At 39.0% G+C, this 10,901-nt stretch overlaps 2 protein-coding genes across 2 annotated transcripts in view; one reads left to right on the top strand and one right to left on the bottom strand.

Moving 5' to 3' along the window:
• The window catches only part of LOC118339339 (F-box only protein 47-like), a 5,990-nt gene extending 1,211 nt beyond the window's left edge, over positions 1-4,779 (bottom strand). The window contains exons 1-7 of the mRNA XM_035676925.1: positions 4,593-4,779; positions 3,712-3,873; positions 3,404-3,480; positions 1,993-2,067; positions 888-996; positions 340-513; positions 91-240 (exon numbers count right to left, since the gene is read on the bottom strand). Coding sequence (XP_035532818.1) covers positions 91-240; positions 340-513; positions 888-996; positions 1,993-2,067; positions 3,404-3,480; positions 3,712-3,873; positions 4,593-4,779 — 934 coding nt within the window. The remainder of the gene's footprint in view (positions 1-90; positions 241-339; positions 514-887; positions 997-1,992; positions 2,068-3,403; positions 3,481-3,711; positions 3,874-4,592) is intronic.
• Positions 4,780-8,526: 3,747 nt separating this feature from the next.
• LOC118338782 (claudin-14-like) overlaps positions 8,527-10,901 on the top strand; it is a gene marked incomplete in the record, with an annotated part of 4,299 nt that continues 1,924 nt past the window's right edge. The window contains 3 exon segments of the mRNA XM_035676096.1: positions 8,527-8,754; positions 8,901-9,162; positions 10,250-10,901. Coding sequence (XP_035531989.1) covers positions 8,929-9,162; positions 10,250-10,756 — 741 coding nt within the window.

Raw genomic sequence — 10,901 nt, 5'->3', positions numbered from 1 at the left:
ATCTGTCTATCTATCTATCTATAACCTTAATATGTGTCTATCTGGGGGGGCGTGACATGAAAACATTTGAGAACCACTGAAGTATGATACCGATGATCTCTTCCAAGATTGTCAGCATCGAATTGGTGGTCCAGTCTTTGACTTCTGGTTTTCCAAAAAGCAGAAGGATGGCCCTGGCCAGGTCCCACAGAGCGCCGTGAGGAAGCCCCCTCTCCACCAGATCCTGCCAACCGAGAATGCCTGCATGGAGGAAAGCACTTCACTTACTAACTGTTGTCATACTATACCACATCTCAATGAAAGAGAAACAAACATGAAAAAAAGTTTACTGTATCTTACCCTCAGGCCTCAGAGGTCCATAGAGGATGAACAGTAAATGTGCCTGGCTGACCATTGGCCAAGGCTTCAGGAGCTGTGTTAGCCAGAACTGACAATCCGGCTGGTTCGGCCACGGGTCCAACAGAACCTGACGACAGAATAAGCGGAGCTGTAGCTCCTGGTACCATCTCACCCCTGAGGACAGGTCAACGAGTAAAGAAAGAATAGTTTGTTTGTATCAAGCCTTTTAAGACTTTCACAAGGCTCAACAGTAAAAGGCCCGACGCCAGTAAGAGGCTGTAAAGTCACCCACAGCCAAAGATCTGACTCAGGGAAACTGAGATTAATATCTTAAATTCAATGTAGACTTCACCAGTTTTCATCAAATTGTTTAATTTTCTGCATTCTGCTCGTGCCATCAGAGTGATTTTGAAAGATGTAGTAATCACACAGAAAATCCACATTCCCATTTAACGTCCTCTCTGAAAGACTGCTCTCCATAATATACTTCTACTCTGTCCTCTCTCGTATTCAATAACAGTTTCCCTTCCAGACACTGAAGCACACACCTGGTTTTCCAGTGATGACTGTCTCAGTTTTCTGCAGCAGATTTGTGAGGTCACACAGGAAGCTGAAGACTCTGTTGCACTCCAGCTCATCCCAGCCTGCGATCAGTGTCTGTAAAGTAATCAACAGAACACACCCTAACTAAGGGTGTCCCAATCCGATCTCCACGATCGCCACTGGCACCGATCAAGACATTTTTACGAGTTTTATTGATCCAATCTTTTACTTTACTCGTGAGGCTTTCATGCACGGTGCAGCTATTGTCAGCTCTCTCCGCTGTCTCTTTTCTCTCCACTCTGTTCAGCTCTGTGTGTGAGTGAGAGCAGAGGCAGCCTCAGCCTCTGCTCCGAGGACAGAGCGGTAGAGATTCGACACAACTACAACCAACGCACCACTGCAAGTGCAACAAAACGTCCCACAAATGAAAACCCAATAAGAGGAATTCATTAATGTAATCCCAACAAAAGATGTAGAGACGATGGAAATAAACGCTAAAATACAGTTCATTCAGGTAACTCAGGTAAAGGCTGCAGTGAGAAACTCCCTCCAGACAGAGTTACAGCTTTAATGCAGGCATTGTGTTTCTTAATGCAATGCAGAGCTACTCAACTGTCAGGCATGTACATTGGATTGATACTCAATATTAAATGACTCGGATCGAATCAGGGGCTAAAGAAACGTTCAGTAACAGAAATGATTTTTTTTTTAAACAGTTTTCAGGTACTGGGACTCTTGATTCACATGAGTGGCCTGAGATTTCTAAACAATCATATACGGCTGCGTAGGTGTCTGAGGCGATATCATATTATACAGATGTGATTTTGTGTGTGTGCTGTGTTATTTGAGCTATAGTTGAATAAAGACTAGATGTAAGGAGAATTTGCAAATGCACAAAACTTATTAGCTCCATAGAAAGCTTCATGTCACTACTAGGCTGTAACAACAGGATGTACGTGTTTGTTACTTAAAAGGAGAGAGTAGAGGAGGATCTCCTGAAGCTTAGAATCATGCAGTAATTATTGATCTGCCCTTAGCTGCACCTGGTTTGTGATTTCCCTTTTAATTACATCCAAATTTCAAATTTCTGCCTTTGTTTGAAGCCCTCACCTGGAGGAAGACTCCATAGCTTGAGAAGCCGATGCAGTCTGGTGTTAAACACTGCTCCAACATGAAGCAGGGAATCTGAAACAGATCAGTGGGACAGCTTTTAATTTTCCTCATAATTAGCTGGTTATGATCAATAAAATGTAGAACTGGAGGTATGTTGGCTTCTAAAAAGATTATTTGAAAGAACTCAGTTGGAAGCACATCGTTAAAGTTAAAAGTTGTTAATATTTGATTCAATTATGTACCTTTAAAAGAATATATGGCATATATTGCTATATCGTTTCCCTAATGATTCCACACTTCTAAATATAATTAATTAACTGCATGTTAAGTGCATGTTCATAATTGTATTTTTTTTCCATGTTCTTCTTTTTCCTCCGATGCAAACCTTTCTTTTCTACGATGTTAAAAAATAAGTGTAAAGGTAAAGAGAAACTCAGTAATTCCTACTTATACAATTATTCTGACTCTAAAGCGATGAATACAGAACAATGGGCCTCATGCAAGAACCACTCGGACGAACACATTCATTCTGTAATAATAATAATAATAATAATAATAATAATAATAATAATTGCTGGTACCAGTGAGTCAGGTCACAATTAGTCTGCTATTATCCAAACACACGTTTTTTTCCATATATTGGATTACTATAAACCAATTTTGATTTCCTATTTAAATAACACTTCATAATTACATTGACATCATCCTGTTTGACTGTACAGTCCCAATTATAATACAGCCTAGAGCTAAATGTATCATACAGCCAAACAACATCATCATTAATTTAAATTGGCTATTAATGGGGTTAAAGTTGTCTTCACATTAAGACAATGACAATCCAACGCCACCTATTATGGAACATATTCTTTCGTCTGTGATGCAGACTTTCTTTTGACCTCCACCCGCTGAGTTCATCGATCACCTCGCTTTTCCACTTCTTCTCGATTTCAGCAACAGTACGCCCCTCAGGTGACACTGCGCTCGTTCATTTTTTCTCGCTCATTGGCTTTAGCAGGTCCTTTAATTCCACACCTGACGCTGTTAAAAATGATAAACTTTCCTTTGTTGATCTCAGAGAGCAGGACTTCAGTCTCCAAACTCGTAAAGTTCTTCTTTTTACTCTTCCGTACCATTTTCGTGAACACATGGGGCAGGTGTTTTTGGGGCGTTAGTTGCGCAAATGTTCTATTCTCATGAACGTGTTACATTACATACAGGTGGCATTCATCATTTTTACGCAGGTGATTTACACAGAAATCATAAGTTATGAGTGTTTGCTAAATCTAACACTACACACTTGCACGAGTACAATAAAAAAAGTGCGAGAAAGTTAAGATAAGAATAGGAAAACGTTCTTGCATGAGGCCTAATACTGATTACTACTTCCTCTCACCTCTCCTTTTCTTACCTGTGAAAACTTGCTAAAGATAAACTTTAACCTGTCCTTTGTTGGTAGCAATAGCGTGCATCTCTTGAACAACAAACCTGAGACATTGAACACAAGAGCACATTATCAAATAAGAATATTCTGGTCTTTAAAAGCCCTTCACTTGACAGGGAAGTTTATCCCCAGTGTGGTGATCATTCAAATGTATGTTAAACGCTGGGAGAGGCTTTCAGCAAAATGGCTTGTTAGTTATATAAATCTGTCATATTAAGTCCGAAAAAAGAGCAAAACAAACAAAAACATTCATGAAAACATGAACTGCCACTTACCCAGGTCTCTGTAGCGTCCAATAGTGAATCTCTGTTCAAGACAGGTGGAGCGGTGAAAGCTCTGAATGATCATTTTATTCCTCCAGGCCAGGGTGGAGATGTAGTTCGCAACGTATCTCGTGATCTCCTTGGACACCATGCTGAACACACTGATCTCCAGCACTGAAAAACACACACTTTTTATTAATTAAATATGTTATATGTCTAAATTAATCTTTTACAGTGCAATATGGAAATTCCCCCTATCGCACTACATCAAAGAAGTTTTAAAAATCAATCAAATATTAGGACTGGAAAAGCAAGGTTCTCTTAACATATTCTACCAAGTGCTTTTTAAAATACTACACGACATTTATTGTTAATATATGTATAAACCTTATAGTTTATACTAGATATTCAGAGTATTTGTAACATTTCAACAGCTTATTAGTTGAGATTCAGCAACTGTTTTCTGAAATTACACCACTGTGGTTAAGGTTTGGTTAGGTTTAGGCACAAAACACATTCATGAATGGTCATAAATATCTACAGAAACAGTTGAAATGTTACAAATACTCAATAAACTATCTCCAAATAAAATGTTGAGTATTTATATTTATCCCTTACTGTTTATTTTGTATTACCACTATATGTACATTAGCAAAGTCAGCAGAGCCAGTGAAATACATGAAAGCAAGAAACATAAGAAATACACAAAACTACATACTTAATAAATACTAAATATACTAAAATTCAGCTTATTTACAGACAAATCTATAAATTACAGTATGTATGTATTGGGGATTTGATTTAAATGTATTTGTTAAATACAGTTTCACTTACATTATGTTACAATGCTACATTATTCTAATCATTATAATTATCATTATTTTGTCACCTACCGGACAGTTTATCCAGGATCATGTCAAACACCTCCGACGGGAGCTTGTGAAAGCAGCAGCCGCTGGAGGAGCTCTGGCTGCGGGTCACGATGGTTCTGGTGGGTCGGTACCGCGGAGGGGTCCTCTTGTGCAGCCGGGACTTGTGTGTCAGTGTGTACATCCCAACATTTCTGGAGGCTTTCCTCATTGTTACCCACCGCCGCTGAATGAACTGGGTTCAGAGAGAGGAGGGAAAAATCTGACATGAAAGTGAAAAAAAACGTTTTAAAAGTTAAAACAAAACAATGAAGTTAAATAGCTAAACTAGCGAGCTAACCGTGGTAGCTAAAACTGAACCTCTAGACAAAGAACTAATAAGTTTGGGGGTTTATTAACTTTTACATTTAGTAGTCACAGACTGAGACATATAATTAACAGGCATTAAAGCAATATATTGTCTTAACACGTACCAATAGTAGTAAGTTAGTAGTCCTTATAAAGGAAGTGAAAGTCAGCTACTAGCTTAACTGTCTGATGAGTCAACAACGGCGCCAAATACAAGATATTTTACTGAGAATCAACTTTTTATTGATTTATTAATATATATTCATATCTAATTATTAATATACATACTGTCAATGTAGTCAGCTGAAGTCTCCAGGTCAACCAGTGTCTCTACCTCCTTTGCTTTGCTGTAAGAAAAGAGGAAAACTATTCAGTATCCAAGTAAGGCCTCCCTTTAGGACAACTAATGGCAAAAAGCAAAATATACTTATTAAGGCTTTTTACTTTTAATAGACAAAAAAAAACTATTACAAAATAGACAAGACGTAAAACAATGGCTACAAAAGGTGGATGAGATGTTTATTGTGGAAAAAGGTAACAGCTGAAACTGGTTTATATGGTAAGTGGTGATAAATCTAAGTTGCTAAATCTGTTTATTTATTGTATTAATTTTTTTAATTTTATTTTTTTTTCTGTGGTCTGTTGTCGATATGTCTATTTTATGAAATGCCATAAAAGAAAATATTTATTTATAAGCTGAAGAAATGTTTGAATTGTATGGCACAAATAAAAAGTATCCAAAATACTAGGTAGGTATTAAAAATGCCATAAAAATAATATAATTAGCAGAGGCTATTAAACCTTAAAATAAAGCAAAAGTTGCACAAACTAGAGTTAAAAAGAGAAAAATATTCAATGTGTTCAGTATTGCAGTATTTATACTACTAGAATATAGTTTGTTCTGAAATAATAATGTTAATACTAATTAATATTATGGGTTTAATAGGTTTTCCAGTCTTGTACCGATAGTTTTGTTTCTCAAATATCAAATTATAATCCAGCTGTTGATCATAAAGTATACAGATTTAATATAATTTTACCCAGTTATATTAGAGGCCTACTGCTACACCCACACTGGTCCTTTTCAATTATTTTGGCTGATTAGTGACTGTCAGGAACAACTCTTACCTTTCTCTTTAGTATTAGTTCATAAAGTTAGGAGACCTCACATAACTCCCATCATCGCTCCACCCGACCCCCGCCTGAGCAGAGGTCTAATCAGCCAGAAAGGACCATAGTGCAGACTGCTGTGTATAACCACATATATTGTTGAAAAGATATGTGTAGTACAAAAAAAGTACAGCTTTTCAGACGTCTGAAGACACGTCATGGTTTGTGTGTTCCCCTCCGGCACTGTGCGCAACAAACCAGCTACGCTCAGCAGCTAATCACAGGATTATTCTGCTTAACTAAGACTATTAAGTGTTCCACATTCAAATGGCGTCTCCCACGGGCAGACCTTGGAGAGGATCATCCCTCCACTATAGAGCTCTCACAGAGAACTGAATACTACACAGAGGACCCACGGGAAGGGCCTGGGAAAAGAAAGAAAAAAAACCCTTGTATACCAACAGGATGTCACGGTAGGTTACACTTGGGGCACAGAGGTAGACAGAAAGAGACAAACTGCAAAGGAAGAAGATGAACTTTGGAGGATCACAGAGATAAAAACTGCAGTTTCTTGAATGACCTCACCTGGCTTTGCAGAACAGTATGTACCACACACACACAATGCACAATACACTGCTTTACTCTAAAGCTCGGCTGTCACCTTTGCAGTGTTGATAGAGTATAGTAGTGCTCTTACTATTTAAATGAACCTTAATCACAGTTAATGAACATCAATGTGCTTCTGCAAGTTGATTTCCTGATTTCTTTCATTCATTTCTTTCATTTTATTCTCCATTGTTTCATGCAACAGATGTGGAGGTGCAGAAAGAGCTGAATTATTGAGACAAAAAACAACACATCCAGTGAGAACAATATCTCTTCTGTCTTCCTTTGCTTGGCAACGCTGCTCTTGCCTCCGGGTCCACGGTTGACATCTGCCCTGTTTATCTGGAGCGACGAGCCAGCACTGGGACTGTCTCTCATGTCATCTCTGACATGATGCTCCTGACGCTGACAAGGGATAACGCTGCTGCTGCTGCTGATGATGATGATATCTAACACTGGCCAGTCACATATCTGACAGTAGTGCAGCACAGACATATTGTTAAGGCAGCAGCAGAGACAGAAGGAGCAGGTCAGTGTGGAATCAATGCCAATGGCCCTATTTATCTGGAAGTGTGCCGTCTGGACACCTGTGACCACAGCTCTGTAATCCTCGTGTAACCTTGTCGGTGAGTATTAAATATTAAATGTGAAAATTAAGCATCAAAGTATTTCATAGTGTAGATATACAAGTGACAGAGAGTTCTGGATATTACATTGGCTTTCGCTGTTGGCTGATTTGTGGGCAAACCGATGTGAAATAAGATGCCTTGTCACAGCTTTTGCCTTCGTTCCTATTGTTATTCCTCCAGTGTAGTCGATCATTAAGTGAACACAATGAGGGCTTGTATCTCTGATATTTTAAGAGGCCCCAAGGTCTGACACTGAAAGAGAAATCCGGCCTTATAAACAGCCTCTGTTCTCACAGGAAGTCAAAACAATGAGCACAGTTTGGTTTGTCTGATTTAAAGTGGCTGTTTTATATTCTTGCTGGGTGTACAACAAACAATAGATCTTTTTCACAGCAGCCATTTTGACATAAACAGTAGGGTAAGCACAGGTTACACCAATGATACTAATTAATGTTTCTGTTTTAGGGTGCTGCTATTTTGAGCCTTAATTAGTATCATTCATAACACCTGTGTTTACCCTACCATTTAATGTCAATGTGGCTGCTGTGAAAAAGGTCTATTTTGCAATTTTAAGGCTTATTTTTTTATTGATCCTCATCAGCTGTCACAAGGCAAAATCTACTCTTCCTGGGGTCCAAATTATTTGCAAGTTAATATAACAATATCTTAATTGTTGACATTCTATTTTTCATTGTTCAAATAATTAATAATCCTCATTATTTAGGATGTTTTTTCACCTGGAAAACATTTAGTTCAAAACTTTGAGAAGGTACAAAAGTAAATGCTTAACTACCCACAAGTGTCACGTGCTCTTACTGTGAAAGAGGAGGGTTTTTAGCTGTGGCCTAGAGGGCAGTTTACAGCCAAGTGGGTATTTATAAATGTAGATCTGAGTGCCAGATCAGCATATCCATAACAGGCATACTATTATATTTATATACTGATATAATTTGGCCAGCTGTTCCAACATAAGTCTCTATTATCTCTTTATTGTCACTGTTTGGGGCCATTCAGGTAGAATCGCTCTGTCATTTAGTCCCTCTCTCTGAAATACTCTGCAGAGCTGTGATAAATGTTCAAAGTTAGTGGTTTATAACAGTACTCTCAGCTTGGGTGGTTTCTGTAAATGTTTAATTTCCTCCCTCTCCCCTTTCCTGAGGGGTGGTGTGGAGCTTAACAAATAGACGCCTGTGGTTTTGCCCTCCAGAGGAGAGCGTTAAATAGGTGAAGCTGAACATTGCTCTCATTAGTTACAGATGCAGTCACCTGCCACTCACCAGAGACTGATGCCAGAAAGTTTCCACAGCTATTTCTGCCCGGAGACACTTGAGGAAAGGCTCAGACTCTGTGAATGGCTGTAAACTCGGTGGAATTTATTGTACTTGCTGGGGACCATGCAGATAACAGGAGGAATCCAGCCTCATCTCCAGCCTGCGGGAACTGTAGTTTTGCTCTGAAAGTGTTTCTCTTGAGTGTGGCGATACGTTGTTTGTGTGTGTTGATTTTCCTCCCCTTCCATCTGTGGATCCAATGTTCATTTCTGAGCCTGCTTAGTGGCATATGAGACATAATTGTCTACTAGATACATACCTACATGTTCGTCAACAGTGATTTCAAACTGTAACTTTGCACTTTGCAGTGTGAGCATCCGTCCGTGAGAGTAAATCATGGCCAGCATGGCGGTTCAACTCCTTGGCTTCTTCTTGGGGCTGTTGGGGTTTGGAGGAACTGTAGTTGCAACTCTGCTCCCCCACTGGCGCTGCACAGCCTATTTGGGCTCCAACATCATCACAGCCACCGCCTACATGAAGGGCCTGTGGATGGAGTGTATATGGCACAGCACTGGCATTTACCAATGTGAGATGTACAGATCTCTACTGGCACTGCCGCGCGACCTGCAGGTACAACACACTCACCATTTAGTCCAAAGCACCTCATGTTATCATGGGAAGATCGTCTGAAAGGACCAAAAATGATACTCTAATTAAAAGTATTTTGATAATGTATTAATCGTACAGTTTATAGTTCGCTTTAAATTCAGGTTAGCTTTAGTTTTTATTATTTTCACAATTAGTTTTAGTTTTTTGTTAAAATTTTGTTGGTATTTATCAGGGGTGAGATTTAAGAAGTTCAGAATATGTATTATAATACAAATATATGGACGCAAAGTCATGTTGACATCCCAGTCTCAACGATATTTCCTGTATATTTTTTATTTTATTTTAGCTCACTATTATTTCAGTTGGTTTACGTTTTTATTTTTTATTTCAACTAACTAAAATGTTTTTTGAAGTAATTTTAGTTTAGTTTTAGTTAACTATAATATAACTATAATATCCTTGGTTCATCAGTTATTGTTCATGCTTACCATTCTCTGATTTCAGCTTCTCAAATGTGAGAATTTCCCGCTTTTCTCTGTTTTACATCCTTATAAACTAAATATGTTTAATTTAAACTATTGTTAGAAGAAAAAAAGGAATTTGAAGATGGGTATTTGGACTTTTTTCATTATTTTCTGATATTTTATAGACAAAACAGTTACTTGATTAGAGCCCTAATCATTAGTAAATAAGCAATTTTTAAATACACTGATAGATGGACAGAAGTAGCTGTGTAATAACCAAAATTATAAGCAATAAAATGGATTTTTGCTCTATTTAGTACCCTACACTCAGTGATTGTGTTTCTATTTGCTCTTGTATGAAAAAGTAGCAACACAATCATGCGGCCCAATGTTTGCTAACGCTAGCAAACATTACATTATTAAGTCCCTTTGCTCACTTCATGATACTTTACAGCTGGTGCTACTGTGAAACTACATTTCAGCATTCATCATTATCCCATAAAAGTTACATAGTATTTAAATGTAAACTGGGTTATATGTAAAACAATGTACACTGAGACCATGTAAACTTGATTTATTGCCAATAACTGCTACAATACAGAATGACGTTTTCTCAAATATTTGTCTATTCTCCTCCACATCAGGCTGCCCGGGCACTCATGGTGCTCTCCTGCGTCACCTCAGTCTTGGCATCTGTGGCTTCTGTGATGGGGATGAAGTGTACCCGTTTTGCCCGCGGCTCGTTGATCAAGTCTCCCCTGGCACTGAGTGGGGCGATTTGTTTCCTCTGTGCCGGCCTGCTCTGCCTGGTCACCGTGTCCTGGACCACCAACGATGTCATCATGGACTTCTACGACCCTTTCCTTCCCAGCGGGATGAAGTACGAGATCGGCCTGGCTGTGTATCTCGGCTACGCCTCGGCCTGCCTCAGCCTGACTGGAGGACTGGTGTTGTGCTGGAGCAGCAGTGGCGACAGGTCACAGAGCCGCCCCCGTATGCAGAGGAATCAACCATTATCACCTCCCCCCGCCTTCAACAACATATATCCTCCTGCTCCACTGTACAAGCCCCCCGAGGCCCTGAAGGACAATCACGCGCCCTCGCTTTGCTCCCTCTCTAGCAGTGGCTATAGGCTCAATAACTACGTTTAAGACTGAAGGAAATACTGACACGATAACTACAAAGCCACAGTACAACAGTCAATTGAACGCTTCATAAACTTAATCTTTAATATCTTTACAGGTGTTTTTGACTCCTTCATACCTATAAAACAAGTGTGAAAAAGACCAGTATGTT

The sequence above is a fragment of the Morone saxatilis genome, unplaced genomic scaffold, assembly GCF_004916995.1.
Source record: "Morone saxatilis isolate NCDOM2014 unplaced genomic scaffold, NCSU_SB_2.0 Contig5, whole genome shotgun sequence".
Lineage (NCBI taxonomy): Eukaryota > Metazoa > Chordata > Actinopteri > Moronidae > Morone > Morone saxatilis.
Note: the sequence above shows the minus strand (reverse complement) of the source record. Positions and strands in the feature narration are given on the sequence as shown.